Genomic DNA, 21,074 nt, shown 5'->3' with positions numbered 1-21,074 from the left:
GAATAGGATCACTGCTGCAGGTCATGGGGCGAGAAGAAGAGAGAAGCCTGGAGACTTCATTTGTTATAGGGTCAAAAGAGGAGAAAGGGCACGTGGGAGTGTGGGAGGGAGGAGGATTGAAATTGGTTTGGTACTGGGAGATTATTTCCATCCGGATATTTCCAATCTTGTCTCTGAAGTAAGTGGCCATGCCATCAGCACAGAGGTCAGTAGAAGGTTCTAGAACTTTAGGGCTCAGAAGGGAATGAAAAGTGTCAAAGAGTTGTTTTGGGTTATTTGAGAGTGAGGAGACGAGAGAGGTGAAGTACTTTTGTTTCGTAATGTTGAGGGTATGTTTTAAGCATAAATTTATAATGGAGGAAGTCTGCTGTTATTTTTCTCCATAAGCGTTCTGCACATCTGGAGCACCGCTGAAGAAAACGTGTTTCAGGTGTGTGCCGGCGTGGCCATGTTCTGAGTCGGGTCAGCTGAAAATTAGTTTCCAAAATATCCTCTGCTAATGCTCAGTGAAAAAAAAATGGACCAAACATGGATGTTGTAACCCATAGACTTCAATGGGCGTATTTGGGCCACATCACAGACCAAAGTAGTGCATGTCTCTTGGATTTTTTCACTGATCCATAGTCAGTGAAAAACTAGTGATGAGTGATTAAAATCAATGGGTTTGTACTCTGTCCGTGAAAAATGCGGCTAGGCTGTGTCTGCGAATAACGGCAATGTGAACGAGGCCTCAGAGACAGGCAGCGCTTTCCTCACACACATCTGACCAAATGGGCTACAGGAAAGAAGGCGCCCCAAACCGCCCACTGAGGACATTTTACAGCTTCCATAGCCGAGAAGAGGCTATTACCCATCATATGAAAAGTCCGTCTCGGTCACTGAGATGTGGGAAGATTATGTGCTCTCCTCAGGTTGTCAGACTCAACATGGCAGGGAGCTATCTGCATTAGACTTCAATACCTTTCAAGTGTCCGCCTGGTATGACACACTTCATGTTTATTGGCATTTACTGAGGTAAACCATTCTCTAAACTGCTGCTGGTGACCCGGGCATCAATCTATCCGCCTCAATATCTCTTGTAATGTGAAGGCGGGAATAAGTCACATAACCTAATTCAGGAAGGCATTGCTGAGAATGAGAAACTGTTGTGCAAGTTTGATCCTTCCTGTGCCCCGTAGACATTTGGTCACGTGCTCCGCCCTCGATTGGCGGGCGGTACAGAATCTCGATTGGCTGTTGGCGCCATCTTGTGATTGGCGTCGGTTATTGCGTTCCCATTGGTCAAAGAGCTCTCTTGCTTTCCTATTGGTCAGAGTGCTCTCTCGCTACTTCTATTCTGGCTGACGGCTCCGGTTTGCAGGATGGTAAGAGCTCGTTCTCATGCAGCGATCGGCGGTGTAGAATCCGTTTTTAAGTGTTGTACACATTCTGCTTTCTTTGACGGACTTTGGTCTACCGGTTACAGCACGGACCAGGGCTGAATGCGGGGTCTTCCGGGCGCACTCTGACTTGGGGCCTGCGGTCAATGCAGATGGGTGTTGCTGCTGTCATATGATCTCAGGCACACACAGCAGTTACACACTCATTGAAGCAGCAAGTTTCTAATGTGAACACATTTGGCGATTTTTGTGCGATTCCAGTGGCAGGTTTTCCCTCACTGATCACTACTGTGGTGTCATAGGGATGGCTGACACTAAATGTCATTCCATCTGCACTATATAGTGGAAATTGCATTGCAGATTATTAGTCTATGGCTTTTTCATGTGACTGCCGCAACAGACTAGAAATGCGTTAACTGATCATGCCAAAGATCGTCAGCTCATATGATCATCATGTCATCACTCCTTGCACTGTAATGTCCGCCCTATACTGCGGGTATGACTACACGGAGCAGTTGTGTTGCGGTTTAAAGATGTGGCGCATCCATTAACAATGGAGCCTGACTTAGGTTACTTTCACACGAGGGAAACGGATCCGTCCCCATTGACTTGCATTGTGGGTCATGACGCATCCATCTTGTTCCGCATCCCAGGATGGAAAGCAAACCGCAGCATTGCTCTCCAGTATGTGTACGGAACGGAATGCGTTTTGGAGCGTTCCTTTCTGTTCAGTTACGTTTTGTCCCCATTGACAATGACGGATCTCAATACCGAAAATTATTAACGCTAATGTGAAAGTAGCCTAAACAATGCGGCCTTCTCTAGTTTAATGAGAGCCGCTGTGACCATACATCAGTGCTGCCTTGGCCTCACCCGGTGGCTGTAGACTAAAAATTGGGACTGCACATAGAACACAGGTAATTTTCAGTCATCATGAGAGGAATATGTCAGTTAGGCCTCATGCACACGACCGTTGTTTTGGTTCGAACTGCGGCTCGGATGTGGACCCATTCACTTCAATGGGGCCACAAAAGATGCGGACAGCACTCCGTGTGCGTACAAGAATAGGCAGTTATATCAATGGCTGTCTGTGCCATTCTGCAAATGGCGGAACGCACACGAACACCATCCGTGTTTTGCGGATCCGCAATTTGCGGACCACAAAACACACAACAGTCGTGTGCATGAGGCCTTAGAAAGTCAGGGTGAGAAAGGTTTTGTAAGGGTCCATTTACACGTCCGTAAGTGTTTTGCGGATCCGCAAAACACTTACGGACGTGTAAATGGACCCTTACAAAACCTAAGTGTTTTGCGGATCCGCAAAACACGGACACCGGCAATGTGCATTCGGCACTATAATAGCAAATGCGGACAAGAATAGGACATGTTCTATTTTTTTGCGGAAACGAAAGTGCGGATCTGCAAATGCGGATTCAGACAGCACATTCCGGCCCCATTGAAAATGAATGGGTCTGGACCCGTTCCGGAAAATTGCGGAACGGATGCAGACCCATTTTGCGGACGTGTGAATGGGCCCTGACTGTTGCTATTGCAGCTGTGGGGCGGAACAAAAGTATTTTATGTCAGTGTTTCCCAACCAGTGTGCCTCCAGCTGTTGCAAAACTACAACTCCCAGCATGCCCGCACAGCCAAAGGCTGTCAAGGCATGCTGGGAGTTGTAATTTTGCAACAGCTGGAGGCACACTGGTTGGGAAAACACTGTTTTATGTAGCCTCAACCCTGTGTACCATTCTACTCCATAGAGCTGCATGGTAGACGAGACATAGCAGCTTAAAGGGGTTTTCCAGGATTTAAAGAAGCACTCCCACAAATGTATTTATTCTCTGACCAGTTAGAAAGGTACATGATGTAAACTGTAGTAAAGTTAATATTCTTACCAGTTACTGTATTTGTGAGTAACCTCCCTTCTGATCCTCAGCTGTGTCATGTGACAGCACTCTGCTCTCCAACTGACACCATTCCCATAGGAATAAATGGAGAAACTGTCTTCCTGTCCACACATAAGATGTTGTGTTATTTGAAAAGTCAGAGTGTTGGTCACATGACACAGCTGAGGATCAGACGAGCGGTTATAACTCGCACAGTCTCTGGTAAGAAGACTACCTTCACTACAGATGACATTATGTACAATTCTAACAAGTCAGAGAATATTTTTTTGTGTGGGAGTGTTTCTTTAAATATTAAGAAAGCTATCCTCAGAATAGGTCATTATGAGATCAGTGGGGGTCCAACTCCTGGTACCCACATGTTCAGCTGCTGATGGGATTGCAGTGCTTGGTATTGTAGGTCAGTCACATTCACTTAAAGGGAACCTGTCACCGTGATTTTGTGTATAGAGCTGAGGACATGGGTTGCTAGATGGCCGCTAACACATCTGCAATACCCAGTCCCCATAGCTCTGTGTGCTTTTATTGTTTGATACATATGCAAATTAACCTGAGATGAGTCCTGTCCCTGAATCATCTCACGCACAGGACTCATCTCAGGTTAATTTGCATATGTATCAAATAGTTTTTTTTACACAATAAAAGCACACAGAGCTAGGGGGACTGTGTATTGTGGATGTGCTTGTGGCCATCTAGCAACCCATGTCCTCAGCTCTATACACAAAATCACGGCGACAGGTTCCCTTTAAATAAGACTGAGCCATAGGAAGGCCTTGCGACCGAGGTACAAGAAATCACCGAACGAGGAAGAGGTTTCGGCACCTGGGCTTTTAAAGGGGTTCTCCAGGAATTGAAAAAAATGAAAATACATAAATATTAGTTTATTATAAATATTTTCCAAAATATCTTTCATTAGTTATAATGGCTTGTTTTTTCTGGGGAGCAATCATTAGGAGAAATAAAATGGCCGTCGTCCAAAATCACCTGTCCAAATCACACAGCAGGACAAGTTACTTCACCAAAATGAGCTACAGTGCTGCCTCATCCTCCTCTCCGTTTGTCAGGAATCATGATCCTGAATACAGGTGAATCTCTGTGTGAATGGAGAAGATGAGGAGACATGAGGGTGAGGTGTGGATAATGAGCAGCACCACTTATATGCAGCCTCTATTACCACAGCCTGTGCTGTCCGTCCTCTCTGTACTTCATGTCTCCTCATGAGCTAAATTCCCCAGAGATTCAGCTGAAGATCTTATCTGTATTCAGGATCATAATCCCTGACAAGCAGAGAGGATGAGGCAGCTCTTTACCTCAGTGCTGTGAAGTAACTTGTCCTCATGTGTGATCAGGACAGGTTTTGTGTGAACTAATAGAACAGTGGCCATTTTGTTTGCTCCCCAGACAAAACAACCAATTATAACTAATGAAAGGTATTTGAGAATATACTTATAATAAAGTAATATTTAAGGATTTTCATTTTCTAAATTCCTGGAGAACCCCTTTAATTAGTTAATCAGTGGCTGTGTTGGAAATCGGACCCCCTCTGATGATGCCCTATCCTGAGGATAGGTCATCAATATTTAACCCCGTGAAAACCCCATAGAGCCCTATACATGTTCTTTTAGTAAAATTATTTTCACTTTCATGGCTGATCTGCAGGATATGCTATCGATAGGTGGGTGCCCCAACTCTGGGATGTCCTCTTATCAGAATGGAGGACTTGATTACTGATCAGCAAGCCAAGGCTGCCAGTGGTAGCCACCTGTAGTAGAATATGTGAAGAGGTGGCTGCCCTGACATTCTGGAAGCAGTCTTGCATTTATAGTTAGGTGACATATAGTCATTAGGCCTCATGCACACGACAGTTGGTTTTCTCAGCCTCTTTTCTGGTTTTTTTTGCGGATAGGATGGGGACCCATTCATTTCAATTGGTCAGCAAAAAAATGCTGATGGTTCATCCGTTTGTGTTCCGCGTCTGTTGTCCGTGTTTCCCTTCAGCAAAAAAAATTGTGCATGTCCTACTTTTTTCACATTTGCAGACAAGGATAGGCATTTATTACAAGGGATCTGTGGAAAAAAACTGATCCTCCAAAAAAAAAGTTTTTTTCCACGTTTTTTTTTTAGCGGCCTCGTGTGCATGAGGCCTTAGAATGAGAGTGGCAGGTGCATACATTTAGAACTCTGCTATAGTCCTCCAAGATGTATGGCTCCTCCAGGGGTCAGTGATAAATGGTAATTTAGGGAATGATCACACTGCAAAGTTTTCATGTGGATTTCAGTGTGTATTCCGGACCAAATTCTGCCCACACACTGCATGCCAGAACTATCCTCAGGACATCAATATCAGATTGGTGGGGATCCGACTCCTATCAGCTGTTTGAAGGGGCCACGGCTCTTGTGCGAGCACTGCTTCCTCTTCAATGTTTACCTGCACAGCATCTAGATGATAGCAGTAGTGCAGTATAATGACAGCTTCCTCCCCAATTTAAGTGAATGGAAGAGGAAGTTTATAATTACACCGCACCACCGGTACAAGCTAGACGGAGTGCAGGTAAACATTGAAAAGGACTCGGCACAAGCTCCAAGGCCCCTTCAAACAGCTGATCGGCATGGGTGCCGGGCGTTGGACCCTCACTCATTTGATAATGATGACCTATCCTGAGGATAGGTCATCAATATCATGAAACTGGACAACCCTTTTAATTTAATTGTGAATAAAATTTAGAGGTACCATATGGTTTGGGGCATTTTTTTTTCTTTAGTCTCAGGTTCGTAGGAGTCCAACTGTCAGATGCTGTTTATGGAAAATTGCCCCAAGGGTAGAATGTCCCCTATAATACAGTGTCATATGGAGGGCTTACAGTGCAGGAGCCAAAGGGGCGAGACTCTAGTCCCGGTGGTTTTTACTGTGTAAAAGAAAGTTTCTTTGTTGCCCATACCAATCAGTCACAGGGCAGCTTTCATTTCATATTCTGCTCTTAAAAAAATGAAAGCTGTGTTGTAATTGGTTGCTTTGAACAACAGAGACAGTTATTTTTTTTAGAGAGTGTCACAGATCTGCACCCCGTGTGCTGCTGCACAAGCTCGTATGCATAAATCATAATATAGGCCCGTAAAAAATGAAAACTGGTCATGGAATAAAAGCACAACACCGCAACCAGCATGCTGGCACCTTAAATGAAAAGGTATTTTATATATATATATAAAAATTATTTTAATTTTTAACATGCATTTGTATGCTAGAGAAGCAGTCCGGGATTTCTTTCCCTATAACGTGAAGAATTTAAGAATAAGGCTACTTTCACACTTGCGTTTTTAATTTCTGTATTGAGATCCAGCAGAGGATCTCAGTTACAGAATGAATGACTTACATTGTTTTTAGTGCCCGATCCATTTTATTTCTTTTTTTATGACTGCACACAAAACCACAGCTTGCAGCGGTTTTGTGTTTCGTTACAAAACGGAATGCTGCTGTAACAAAAGACATCCTGATGCATCCTGGAAGGATCTCTTTCCATTAAGAATGCGTGGTGATAAAAATGAACCATTTTTTTCCGGTATTGAGATCCTCTGCCAGAACAACAACACAAGTGTGAAACAGGCCTAAGATAGTAGCTCTTGTGTATGCCTTCTGTATACCTGTATTGTTTGATATGAAATGTATGGATTGTTTACTATCTTTATTCCTCTTCCCATCAGATATGGTTTTTCTAATGATTTCTACATTTTCCACCATTCCTGAATTTCCAGAGAAGTAGGGGCAAAGTCTCAGCTCACGGCACTGCCTTGAGTCGTGTAAAAAGAGCAGCCATGACAGATTAGTGACACAGCTGCTATCCCCTCCTACTGCAGGGTCTCAATGTTCTCCTGTGTGATACATCCTCAGCCTGACTGCCCTCTCTGGCTTGTCATCTCTGTCTCCCCTTTCAGCTCTTACGTGCAGGAAACAGGGAGACCAGTGTGAAGCTATATCCCATAGAACTACACTGGAGAGTCGGCACACACAGATGGCATAGACAGGCAATGTGAGTCAGGAGGTTTATACAATGGCAGCTGATCACTGTATACACTCACCTCCTATATATCTGCATTCCTGGTCCGTTAGATAGGTGAGACATTAGGGGGGTCATTTACTACAAATAGAAATACCCCTATATATGCGTATTTCTGCCAAAGGTTATTTGTGCCACAATCTGCAACTTTTACCTGCTCATGCCAGGTCAAAAGAAGTGGGCGGGGAAGGGGACGGGCCGGCAGGGCCGCCGATCTTAATAAATGATTCCCTATATCTATAACAGAATGCAGGAATATAGAGAGGACAATGGGGAATGGGGAGGGGCCTAAGAGCTTCCAGGAGAGATCTGATTGGTGATGATGTCATCCTGTATTTTACAGGAAGTCAGCCACAGGGAAGGGTTTCTGTTTGCACACTAGAACAAGGAGTTGTACTTGAGTTCACATGATCAGGTTCCTATAATGAAAAGGTTCGAAATGTATAGATGCAGGGTGTAATACATTACACTGCTAGAATACTGATGGTGTTAGTAACACAGTGGCATGCAAAAGTTTGGGCACCCCAGGTCAAAATTACTGAACAGTTAAGCAAGTTGAAGATGAAATGATCTCCAAAAGGCATAGAGTTAAAGATGAAACGCACTTTTCCATATTGTAAGCAATATCCGTGTGTTATTTTGGTTATATACAATTTTAGAGTGAAAAAAGGAAAGGAGTACTTTGCAAAAGTGTGGGAAACCAAGGAGATTTAAGCATTCAGATACTGAGATACTTTGACTGAGGTCTCATACCCTAAAGTGAACCTGTCACCATGAAAATGCAAATAAATCTGCAGGCAGAGTGTTATAGAGCAGGAGAAGCTGAGCAGATTGATCTATAGTTTTATGGGAAAAGATTCAGTGAAACCTGTAATTTATACATTTTAAATTCCTGCTCATTCTGGGCTTTGAAGTCAAGGAGGCGGTCCTATCAGTGATTGATGGCTATCTCTGTATACAGTCATAGAGGTAAGGCTGTCAATCACTGATAGAACCGCCTCCTGGACTTCAAAGCCCAGAATGAGCAGGAATTTAAATATATAAATTACAGATTTTACTGAATCTTTTCCTATAAAACTATATATGAATCTGCTCAGGCCTTCCTGCTCTATAACCTGCTGTCTGTAGCTCAGACACCATAGTAAACATGACGGGTTCCCTTTAAATAGCCTGTTATGGTTAAGGACAGTCATCTTTAAGAAAGGCCAGGTGATGCAAATTTCAAAACTTTATACATTTCCAGACTTCTCTAACCTTGTCCCAAAAAAACAGCAGCCATAAGTTCTTCTAAGCAAGTGCCTAACACTCTGCAAATGGTTGAGGCTCACAAAGCAGGTGAAGGCTATACGAAGCTTTTTCAGGTTGTCATATTTACTTAGTTCCAAATGTAATTAAGAAATGGCAGTTGACAGGAACAGTGGAGGTCATGAGAAGGTCTGAAAGACCAAGAAAAATTTAAGAGACGGCTGCTGATAGAATTGCTACAAGGACAAATCGGAACACCTGTTTGACTGTAGAAGACTTTCAGGAAGATTTAACACTCTGGAGTTGTGATCCATTGTTCTACTGTTCAACGACACCTGCAAAAATATGGCCTTCCTGGAAGAGTGATCAGAAGAAAACCTCTCCTGTGTCCTCACCACAAAATTCATCATCAGAAGTTTGCAAAAAGAACATTTAAACAAGCCTGATGCATTTTGGAATCAAGTCCTGTGGAGTGATGATGTTGCAATAGAACTCTTTGGCCACAATGAGCAAAATTATGTTTGGAAAAAAAGAACAGCTCTCCAATCATTAAAGAGGACCTTTCATCAGAAAAAAGTATGTAAACTGACTATACCGACGTGTAGAGCGGCGCCCAGGGATCCCCCTGCACTTACTGTTATCCCCGGGCGCCGCTCCGTTCTCCGGTTATAGCCTCCGGTATGTTCCCACTTAGGCTCCACCCAGGGGAACCTGCCGGCGTCTCTTTTCTCTTTCTCCTATGCTGTAGCGCTGGCCAATCGCAGCGCTCAGCTCATAGCCAGGCTATGAGCTGAGCGCTGCGATTGGCCAGCGCTACAGCATAGGAGAAAGAGACCTCGGCAGGTTCCCCTGGGTGGAGCCTAAGTAGGAACATACCGGAGGCTATAACCGGAGAACGGAGCGGCGCCCGGGGATAACAGTAAGTGCAGGGGGATCCCTGGGCGCCGCTCTACACGTCGGTATAGTCAGTTTACATACTTTTTTCTGATGAAAGGTCCTCTTTAAGCATGGGGTGGATCAATAATGCTTTGGGGTTTTGTTGCAGCCAATAGCACAGGGAACATTTTACAGGTATAGAGAAGAATAGATTCAATGAAATTCCAGTAAATTATGGAAGCAAATATAACACCAACTGTAGAAAGCTGAAGTTCAAAAGGCACAAGCTGAAGGTTTTAACATGGCCCTCACAGTCCCCTGATCTAAATGTCATTGAGAATCTGTGAATAGACTTCAAAAGAGCAGTGCGTGCAAGATAGACCAGGAATCTCACATAACTTGAACACTTTTGCAAGGAAGAATGGATGAAAATCCCACAAGCAAGAATTGAAAGACCCCCCGGCTGGCTACAAAAAGCATTTACAAGCTGTGATACTTGCCAAAGGGGGTGGTACTAGGTACTAACCATGCAGGGTGCCCAAAATTTTGCTTTGGGCCCTTTTCCTTTTTTATTATTTTGAAAATGTAAAAGATAAAAACAAAAAATTGCTTGTGCTTAAAATACAAAGAGAATGTGGTATCCTTAACTTTAAGCTTTTGGAGATCATTTCATCTTCAACCTGCTTAACTGTTCACAGTAACAGTAATTTTGACCAGGGATGTGCAAACTTTAAAGTGCTTCTTTAAAGTCTCAATAATCATGTATTGCTTACTGTAGAGCATCTTTTTCTATGTTTAATGACATTTCCTAAGAGATTTTCTTTCTTAACATCCCAGATCGATTATCATTTTTATATTCATTTTCCTAATTTGTCACCCATTTTCTTTTGCTTTCTTTTATTTAACATCGCTCATGTTTCACCCTTTCATACTCCCTTGTCTTCAATCAACTCCTCCATAAGCCTGGGCACAGAGTAAGTTTCCTCTAATCATGCACTAACACTGGTGAGGTGCCAATGATTTGGATTCCGTGTACCTACATCTCTACAGTTTGCTGATTTAACCCTTCTCACATCACCCTACTGTAGCAGTCCTTTCTCTGGTCACATCCTTTTATAGTAATTGGGGCACAATCAAAGCCATTCACTGTAAGTCTTGACCAGTCGTGGCCAAAACTTTGGGGACTGACACACGTTTTGGTTTTCACAAAGTTTTTTTGATTCTGTGTTTTTAGATCTTTTTGTCAGATCTTTCCATGGTATGCTGAAGTTTCATGCTTTTTTAAATCTTTTATTGACAGATCCATCAAGTTTATGCAAAGACTCAATATTTCCAGTGTTAACCCTTCTTTTACAAGTCTTCTGCAATTTGCCCTGCCATGTTAGGCTACTTTCACACTAGCGTTCTGCTGTCCACTCGTGAGCTCCGTTTGAAGGAGCTCACGAGCGGAGCAGAACGCTTCCGTCCAGCCCTGATGCAGTCTGAATGGATGCGGATCCGCTCAGACTGCATCAGTCTGGCGGCGTTCAGCCTCCGCTCCGCTCGCCTCCGCACGGCCAGGCGGACAGCTGAACGCTGCTTGCAGAGTTAAGCTGTCCGCCTGGCCGTGCGGAGGCGTGCGGATCCGTCCAGACTTACAATGTAAGTCAATGGGAACAGATCCGCTTGAAGATGACACCATATGGCTCAATCTTCAAGCGGATCCGTCCCCCATTGACTTTACATTGAAAGTCTGAACGGATCCGCTGAGGCTACTTTCGCACTTAGAAATTTTTCTAAGTTATTAATGCAGACGGATCCGTACTGAACGGAGCCACCGTCTGCATTAATATGATCGGATCCGTTCAGAACGGATCCGATCAAACGCAAGTGTGAAAGTAGCCTAAGATATAAGCTTCTGCTAAATCCTTGCTGATGGCAACCCATTCCTGTCTAATCAGTGCTTGGAGTTTATCACAATTGTTTTTTTTTTCTTTTTTTTTTTTTTTATTCATGGCAGTGTTCTTATTCAAAATTGCTTAGAATTGTCCTTCAGTATACCATTGAAATATTTGATAAAAAAAATCTAAAACACACAGAAGCAGTAAACTTTGTAAAACCCAAAATTTGGTCAGTCTGAAAATTTTGGCGACAATTGTAGAATGAATTTTCCATCATAAGTGTGATAAATCACAAGGCACACGTCACGTCACATTCATCTGTTTATTTTTTTTTATTTTTTTTGATCCAGTGTCCAAATGTTACTCTGAAGTGAAGGGCAATTTTTGAGAATTCTGTTTGCATTCTGCTACAGAGAAAGGCACTGATTTCTATTTTAAACTTTAGATTGATTTACTCTTGTTATTAGGGCATATTTTTCCCAATGACTGCAGACAACGTATGTTTAAAATATTTTTTTTTAGAATGTTGATGAGTTATAAAGGGGGGCCCTAACTGGTTCCACTTTCCCTCTATAGCTTACAATGGAGAGCTGTCACAACAAATGGTTTCCTTTTAATGGTGTTAAAATGAGCAGAAGACCTTCTCAATTATTATTCTTGACCCCCACTAAAAAAAAGGGTGTCCAACCAATGTAAAATACAGCTTCATTGTAGTAGAATTAAGTTATGCAGTTTCCTAAAAATACCTTTTTAAATTCTACTTCAGCTTTCTCAAGATCTCTACTTTGTCTTGGTGAATGGAAATAATTCCAAGTTTGAAAGCCTTCCAGAAAAGTCTCCTGACCTGGACTCCGGGCTGATGGGTCATGCATTGGGTCTGCTCACACCCGCATTAGGGTATTTTGATTGAAACCCGACTGACTGCATTATAAATTATCGATTCATCACTATAAGCAGAAACCACAATGCAGATGTGAACAGAACCTTTCACTCATGAAACAATTTAAGTACAAAATACCATATAAAGTTCTGTAACTTCATTATACAAAGATTAATCTGATGGCTACAAAGTCCTGGACATGTGCAGTGCTCTATGCTGGGCTTTCTTCTGAAGTGCTGTAAATGCCCTATGTGTCATGTGAAAAACATAAAAAAATTTTTTTTGGTAGTCCAGCAAATAAAAAGTTACAACACTTAAACGACCCCGTGAGCAAAATCACAAAACAGTGTCTGGTCCTTTAAAGGGAATCTGTCACCTAGTTTTACCCTATAGAGCTGCGGACATGCACGGATAGATCTCCGCTAGCATGTCCGCAATATACCTGTCCCATAGGGCTGTGAGGTTTTATTTTGCTTAAAAAAAGATTTTATTGATATGTAAATTAGTCAAGTAAGGTGCCCAAGGCGTGGTTACTTATGGTTAAGGAGCCCAGCACCGCCCCCTGTGAAGGAGCCCAGCACCGCCCCCTGTGAAGGAGCCCAGCACCGCCCCCTGTGAAGGAGCCCAGCACCGCCTGCATCCAGGAATCTCCTCCTTGCTCACAAAGTTACAGTTCCGTAATCTTGCGATGCGCAAGCTGGCAAAGTGTTCATTCCCTTTGCTGGCATCAGCTTCAGTGATTGAACTGCACATGCGCTAGCTCGCGCATCGCGAGATTACGGCACTGTAACTTCGTGAGCAAGGAGGAGATTCCTGGATGCAGGCGGTGCTGGGCTCCTTCACAGGGGGCGGTGCTGGGCTCCTTAACCATAAGTAACCACGCCTTGGGCACCTTACTTGGCTAATTTACATATCAATAAAATCATTTTTTAAGCTAAATAAAACCTCACAGCCCTACGGGACAGGTATATTGCGGACATGCTAGCGGAGATCTATCCGTGCATGTCCGCAGCTCTATAGGGTAAAACTAGGTGACAGATTCCCTTTAAGGGATTACCTGAGAATTTTTGTTCAGTCTCTAACAAAACTGTTAAGAAAGACTGGTAATTTTTTTTAATAGGGATCCTGTCACATTGAAAATACAGCCCTGTCTGCAGGCAGCAAATATTAAATCAAATTAATATATATTTAGTGGGAAAAGATTTAGTTTATAATAACTTATAATTCGTTTTTGCTGAGGAGTCGGGTAATAGCTGTTTACACGCTCAGGGCTCATGTATACGAACATACTTTCTTTCCATATTTTTTTTTTTTTTTTTGCAGACCGTATGTGGAACCATTAATTTCAATGGGTCCACACAAAAAAAAAAACGGAAGTTACTCCATGTGCATTCCGTTTCTGAATGTCCGTTCCGCAAAAAAATAGAACATGTCCTATTATGGTCCGCATAAAGGACAAGGATAGAACTGTTATATTAGGGGCCAGCTGTTCCATTCTGCAAAATACGGAATGCACATGGATGTCATCCGTATTTCTTGCGAATCCGTGTTTTGCGGACCGCAAAATACATACGGTCGTGTGCATGAGCCCTCATACAGAGAAGATAGGTCATTGATAGGACCACCCACTGGACTCCTAAGCATAGAATGAGTAGAGCTTTAAATAGTTTTACTGAATCTTTCCCCATAAAACTACATATCAATCTGCTCAGCTCCTCCTGCTCGATAGCATGCTGCCCATTGATTGACCTGCATTTTCAGTGCTGCAGGGCTTGTCCTGTTACAAACTCTTATCCTGTTGTCTGATTGGCCGGGCCCTTGTCATCATGAGAACAAGGATCCTGAGTACCCCCTGTTTGATTGGAGTGGTGGTCCCTGCCTTTCCACTTTATGGATCTTCCAGAAATAGCTGATGACAAGTTTAAATGGGGGAACCCGCGACCCCAGCGATCAGACCCCCTGACATGTGGATAGAGGATACATGTTTGTAATGGGATGCCCCACCTCCTCCATCCTAACCACAATCTCACTGGTACACTTAGTGTGAATAGGGCCTTATATAGTTTTTTTCTCATATTAATATGAGTGAGGAATGACAATTTGTATATGCAGTGTGTTTTAGCAGCACATCTGTCACAGATACATGGCACATGTCTTGTATAACCTCCAAATGATTGCTTGCTGTGTTCTGTCTCTCATGTGTGAGCTTATTAGTGCAAACTGTGTGTGTGAACCTAGACAAAGGACCTGTCACCTCTCCTGTCATGGCTGTTGTAGTAACTACCTACATTCCCCATGTAATAACGATTCTGGAACATCTATTCTTATAACTCTGTGTTGGGCCATTCCTTTATTATTCCAGTTAGAAGTTATGAATGAATTATTAGCAGTTTGTAATAAAGGTCTAGATGGGTGTTACCAGTTGGGTGTGTCCCTGCACAGTCTGACATCCAATCAGTGCTGCCAGTGTCAGAACGGGCAGGGATACACCCCCCAAGTGGTAGCAGCCATCTGGACCTTCAATGCAAACTGCTAGTAATTCATGACTTCTAGTAGAAATAATAAAGGAATAAGTATAGATGCTCCAGAATTGTTATTAAAAGGGGAATGCATGAAGCTATCAAAAAGGCAGGTCAGGAGAGGTGACAGGTCCTCTTTAAAAGAATTCTGTAAAAATATGATATTGCTTTCTGTAGTATGAGCATTTCTAGTGCCCCCACCTTGTCAAGGGCATGTCAGTTTTATGTAGAGGATTTCTGCAGAACATTTCAGCCTTTGCAATGCAGAGGGTCAAATTTGCAGCAAACTCAGGGCATTCAACAAAATTCACACTATTTGGTGCAGATTTTGCTGCAATAGAATTCCAAAGAAAATCCACCACTTGTGGCTGTCTAATAAGGGCATTTTATAATTTTGTATTTTATTTTACAAACCCCATTCAAAATATCAGATTTGAAATCTACCACATGGTAACATACCCTCACACAGGCAGCAATATCAAGACTTCTTCCCTGCCTTTCACCAGTTTTTTCTGAACTCGTACAAGCCTTTTGCGCTGTCTTGCATAGGTCTAGGTTAACATGCATTGATTTTTACATTTATCATTGTACTAATGACTTTCCATAACTATGCTAACTAGTCGGACAGATACATTTACTAATTGACCGGTTGTCATAGTATTTTTCAGATTTAAATTGTGTGGAAAGATGCATGTACTCCATGAGCGGAAGGTTGTTCCAGACACGTTATTAGTTGTCCACTTATTGCTCCACCCAAGTGACATGATCTGTAGAAATAGTTTCCTCCTTATATTTACAGCTGAGGTCTATGCCTGTGGGGAGAAAGCAAGACATCTCGTTCTTCGACATTTATGTGACATGTTCCTGTTACACTTGCGTGTCATCTGGTGGCCAAGAAGACTACTTCTCTCTGCATTCGAGATAAACATTTTGTGCTACCTGAAGTTTTTGTATGATTTCTAACATTGTTTTCTTTCCCTCCTCCCAATTTTGTAGTTGGTCTTGGTGTTAGGAGATCTGCACATCCCACATCGCTGTAACAGCTTACCAGCAAAATTCAAAAAATTGCTTGTCCCGGGTAAGATACAACATATTTTGTGCACCGGGAATCTCTGCACCAAGGAGAGCTATGACTACCTCAAGACATTGGCCGGAGATGTTCACATTGTCAGAGGAGACTTTGATGAGGTTCTTATTTTCGTTTGTTTATTCACCTGTAATAAAGGGCATCTGTCAGTAGATTTGTAGCTATGACAATGGCTGACCTGTTACACGTGCTCCTGGCAGCTGAAGGCATCTGTGTTTGTCCCATGTTCTTATGTACCCGCATTGCTTAGAACAGGGATGGCCAACCTGAAGCTCTCCAGCTGTTGTAAAACTAAAACTCCCACATGCCCTGCTGTAGACAGTGTGGGCATGCTGAGAGTTGTAGTTTTGCAACAGCTGGAGAACCTCAGGTTGGCCATCCCTGGCTTGGAGGCTCTGTTCTCTCTGGTACTGCCACACCCTCTCCACTTTGATTGACGGGACGACGCAGTGAAAACACAATCACGTTTGGCCCGGTCAAAGTAGAGAAGGAGCTTGGGCCCGCGCCAAACTTCTATGCTGACATATCTCTGACTGTATGTTAGGGCTGAGTGGTCAGTTGGCCTTGCTCATTCTTTAATGTGGTGTCTTTTTCGTCCCTTAGAACTTAAACTATCCAGAGCAAAAGGTTGTGACTGTTGGCCAGTTCAAGATCGGATTAATCCATGGCCACCAAGTGATTCCCTGGGGTGATATGGCCAGCCTAGCGTTGTTGCAGAGGCAGCTCGATGTAGATATTATGATTTCAGGACATACACAGAAATTTGAAGCTTTTGAACATGAAAACAAGTTTTATATTAATCCAGGATCAGCTACAGGAGCCTACAATGCTTTAGAAAAGTAAGTCATTTTGTTTCTTGATAAATCTGAATTAAAGGGGTATTCTCATTTTACAAGTTATGAAAACAGTGTAGTTACAGAAAGAGCATAGCACATTGAGCTCGGCTGTATCTGTAAACCTAGCCACCTCTCACAGCCTGGATGTGGTGGCCAGACGGACAGACCCAAGGTACCCCCTGCAAAACGCTTGGATTAAAGCTTTTTCCCCTGGACTGCCACTGTCGGGGACAGTGTACAGTCGAGTAATGCCGGCAAGGGACCAATCAGAGTGGTCTAACCATTCGGATCTCGGCAGTGTAAAAATGCCGGTTTCAGGCACTTGCTGCTCCATGCCCCCGCTTTCTGCCCCCTGATATGGCCTGTCTGCCCCTTGATGCCTTTTCCCATATCCACTCATATATAAGAGATAAAAAAATGAAAAAATATAAATAAACTACACATAGTGGGTATCACCGCGTCCATAACGAATATATATAAATATATGATCCACCCCGTCTGATAAACACCATAAAAAAAAACTGTGTCAAAAAAAGCTATTTTTGTCACCTTATATTACAAAAAGTGCAACACCAAGCAATCAAGAAGGCGTATGTCCCACAAAATTGTACCAATAAAACAGTCGCCTCATCCCGCAAAAAATGATCTCCTAGAAAATCGCTTAAAAAACTATAGCTTTTAGAACATGGAGACCCTAAAACATAATTTTTTTCTTTTAAATATGCTATTATTGTGTTAAAGTGAAATAAATGTAAAAAAGTATACATATTAGGTATAGCCGCCTCCGTAACAACCAGCTCTATAAAAATATCACATGACCTAACCCCTCAGCTGAACACCGTAAAAAAAGGCATTTTTTGTCACCGTACATCACAAAAATTGCAACACCAACCAATCTAAAAGGCGTATGCCCCCAAAATAGTATCAAACCGTCACCTCATACCCCCAAAAAATAGGGCCTCATGCACACGGCCGTTGTTTTGGTCTTCATCCGAGCCGCAGAACTCTGTGTTCTGTCCGCATCCGTTGCTCTGTTCCGAGGCCCCTCAAAAAAAATATAGCATGTCCTATGTCTGTTTTACGGACAAGAATAGGCATGTATGTCTACAATGGTCCGCCCGTTCCGTTCTGCAAATTGCGGAATGCACACAGACTGCATTCGTTTTTTGCAGATCCGCGGTTTGCGGACCACAAAAAACAGCACGGTCGTGTGCATGTAGCCTAAGACAATTGGTCAAAAAATAAAAAAGCTATGGCTCTCAGACTATGGAGACACAAAAACATCATTTTTATGGTTTTAAAAATGCTATTATTGTGTAAAACCTAAATAAATAAGAAAAAGTATACATATTAGGTATTGCCACGTCCGTAACGATCTGTTCTACAAAAATGTCACATAACAACCCCTCAGGTGAACGCTGTAAAAATAAATAAATAAAAACTGTTCCAAAACTCTTCCTGCAAAAAAAACAAACTCCTGCACAAGACGATCGGCAGAAAAAAAAAAAAAGGCGTTCAGAAAATGGACACACAAAAACATTAATTTTTTTTAAAAAATGCGTTATTATGTAAAACTGAAAAAACAAAGAAAGTGGACATATTTGATATCATTGCATCTGTACCCTGTCAGATGAATCGGCCATTTTTTGGTTACCTTGCCTCTCAAAAAACGTAATATAGAACAATTAAAACTCATATGTACTCCAAAATAGTACCAATAAAACTGGCACCTTTTTCCCTAGTTTCTAAAATGGGGTCACTTTTTGGGAGTTTCTACTGTAAGGGTGCATCAGGGGGGCTTCAAATGGGACATGGTGTCTAAAAACAGTCCAGCAAAATCTGCCTTCCAAAAACCATACGGCACTCCTTTTCTAATGCGCCCTGCCGTGTGCCCTTAAAGCAGTTTACCACCACATGTGGGGTGTTTCTGTAAACAGCAGAATCGGGGTAATAAATATTGAGTTTTGTTAAGCTGTTAACCCTCGATGTGTTAAAGAAAAAAATTTATTAAAATGTAAAATCTGCCCCAAAATTTGAAATTTTTTAATTTAATGTCCATTTTCCTTTAATTCTTGTGGAACACCTAAAGGGTTAACAAAGTTTTTAAAATCAGTTTTCAGTAACTTGGGTGGGGGTGTAGTTTCTCCAATGGGGTCATTTATGGGGGGGAGGGGTTGTTCTACTATGTAAGCCCCACAAAGTGACTTCAGACCTGGTACTTACAAAGTGGGTTTTGGAAATTTTCTTGAATTTTAAGAATTGCTTCTAAAATTTTAAGCCTTCTAAAGTCCTAAAAAATTTAAACGACACTTACAAAATGATGCCAACATAAAGTAGACATATGGGGAATGTTAAGTAATAAATATTTTAGGAAGTATCATTTTCTGTTTTAAAAGCAAATTGCAAATTTTTCAAAATTTTGGGTAAATTTGGGATTTTTTTCATAAAAAAGATGAAATATATTGACTCAAATTTATGACTATCATGAAGTACAATGTGTCACGAGAAAACAATCTCAGAATGGTTTGGATAAGTAAAAGCATTCCAAAGTTAATAGCACATAAAGTGACCCATGTCAGATTTGCAAAATTAGACTTGGTCACAAAGGTGAAAAATGGCTTGGTCTTGAAAGGTTTAAAGAGGCTGCCCGGAGAGGAGCAGACACCCGGGCTAATGTCCGATTGCGCACTTTTAACACCTCAGATGACCACAGCATCTGAGAGACCGAAAACGTGCACTTGCTGGGCGAGAACGCCTCCCCTGGGAGGAGATCAGGAAAGGCGTTCCTCTGTAGTAATGAGCCACAGCTTGTACTAGGCTTCTAGGCTTATTACCTGTATATTGCAATTCAGGCCAGCAGGTTGTAATACACTCAATTGTAATATAGTGATTTCTGTATAGGGTAATGGATACAATTCCATTACTCTATACAAATTGCAATCTAATTATTGCATATTAGGGTCCACTTGGGGACCTAAAAAAGGTAAAAAGTATAAAGTTTTTTTTAAGTTTTAAAAAATAAGAAAAATATAAATTCTAATTGCCCTCCTTTCTCCAAAATAAAAAAGTCAAAACCATAAATATCACATGCATCGCCACATCTGAAAACACCCATACTATTAAAAAACATATCCCATAAGGTGACTGGCATAATTTAACTTCAGGATCACGCATACCAGGCTATGTGCCTGGTTTAATAGGGGTGATCTGGTGACAGTGCTGACTGTTCAAGAAAAAAAATAATTCACCTGTAATTGAGGAATGAACAGAACACTTACATGGTGCCCTCCTGTTCATGTTTTTAACTGCAAATCTGTAAATTTCCGGTCTCCTCTTCCAAGATGGCCGTGCTGTCCTTTAGACTGCCTGATGCATACTGTGTAGGGATGAGTGAATCGATTTGTCCAAATAAACCAGGGATGCCTAACCTGCGGCCCTCCAGCTGTTGCAAAACTACAACTCCCAGCATGCCCGGACAGCCTACAGTTGTAGTTTTACAACTGCTGGAGGGCAGCAGGTTGAGCATCCCTAATCCAAACAAATTCTCCGTCTGTGAAGGACTGTCCCTCTACAGATGATTCCCCCCTATGCCGGCAGATTAAGATGGCCACACATCTTGCGCATCCATGATAATCTTGCGCATGCGCTGTTAATGTATCGGTGCATGCACAAATTATTTGCCTACAAAAAGCTGCTTCTCATTTATATTGCCACTATCTGATAATGATAAAATCTCATGGTCTGTTTACCCCTTGCTTACTTTGTGTGTAGAAATGAATAGATTTCTAGAAACCTCTCTAAATACCTTTAGTTACTGATGAAATGTTATTTTCTTTGCTTTCAGCAACATTATTCCTTCCTTTGTTCTCATGGATATCCAAGCTTCAACGGTGGTCACCTATGTCTACCAACTGATCGGAGACGACGTCAAAGTAGAAAGAATTGAGTACAAGAAGTCCTAAAACAGATCCTTTGAACTTTTCATTGCCTTTAACCATCATACTTGTGTATTATTTAATCAGGCAGTTATGTAAGCTTTGTACTTGCAAGTGTTTCTTTCCACTTACTGCTGCTTTAATATTAGGCGTAAACTAACCAGTGATAAATTCCTAGTTTACATGTGCGCCACAATGAATTTATACCCTGTATAAATGCATGACCTTGTAAATAAAACATTTCATGTTAACATTCACTAATGATACTAAAATAACAATACAACATTAAAACAACACAGGCGTTTCCATTTTCTCTATTTTATGTTAAGTTTCATGTCCTTTTTTTTTTTTTTTTTCTTGTGTTTTATCTATATGAATATGCCCCAATACCAGGCTAGATGGTCTTTTCCAGTCTTAAGAAAAAGAAAAAAAAATGTATTAAAGGGATTGTCCCATCTAGGAGGGGACTAAGCTCTTG

At 41.9% G+C, this 21,074-nt stretch overlaps 1 protein-coding gene across 2 annotated transcripts; it reads left to right on the top strand.

Annotated features, from left to right (window-relative positions):
* The first annotated feature begins 1,292 nt into the window (after nucleotides 1-1,292).
* VPS29 (VPS29 retromer complex component) lies at nucleotides 1,293-20,892 on the top strand. 2 transcript variants are annotated; one of them, XM_044275769.1, is made up of 5 exons: nucleotides 1,293-1,364; nucleotides 10,422-10,433; nucleotides 15,735-15,926; nucleotides 16,429-16,664; nucleotides 20,506-20,892. In XM_044275769.1, the coding sequence occupies exons 1-5, from the start codon at nucleotides 1,362-1,364 to the stop codon at nucleotides 20,621-20,623; spliced, it is 561 nt and encodes a 186-aa protein (XP_044131704.1). In that variant the 5' UTR covers nucleotides 1,293-1,361; the 3' UTR covers nucleotides 20,624-20,892. The 2 variants fall into 2 exon arrangements, with proteins under 2 accessions (XP_044131704.1, XP_044131705.1); XM_044275770.1 differs by lacking the exon at nucleotides 10,422-10,433.
* The last annotated feature ends 182 nt before the right edge of the window (nucleotides 20,893-21,074 follow it).

The sequence above is a fragment of the Bufo gargarizans genome, chromosome 1 (assembly GCF_014858855.1).
Source record: "Bufo gargarizans isolate SCDJY-AF-19 chromosome 1, ASM1485885v1, whole genome shotgun sequence".
Lineage (NCBI taxonomy): Eukaryota > Metazoa > Chordata > Amphibia > Anura > Bufonidae > Bufo > Bufo gargarizans.
This window is presented reverse-complemented; position numbering and strand designations above follow the sequence as displayed.

Bases quoted from the DNA above. Each gene is read 5' to 3' on its own strand.
- VPS29 (XM_044275769.1), top strand. The intron at 15,927-16,428 runs GTTCTTATTTTC...TTCGTCCCTTAG, and splicing joins TCAGAGGAGACTTTGATGAG to AACTTAAACTATCCAGAGCA. The intron at 16,665-20,505 runs GTAAGTCATTTT...CTTTGCTTTCAG, and splicing joins GCCTACAATGCTTTAGAAAA to CAACATTATTCCTTCCTTTG.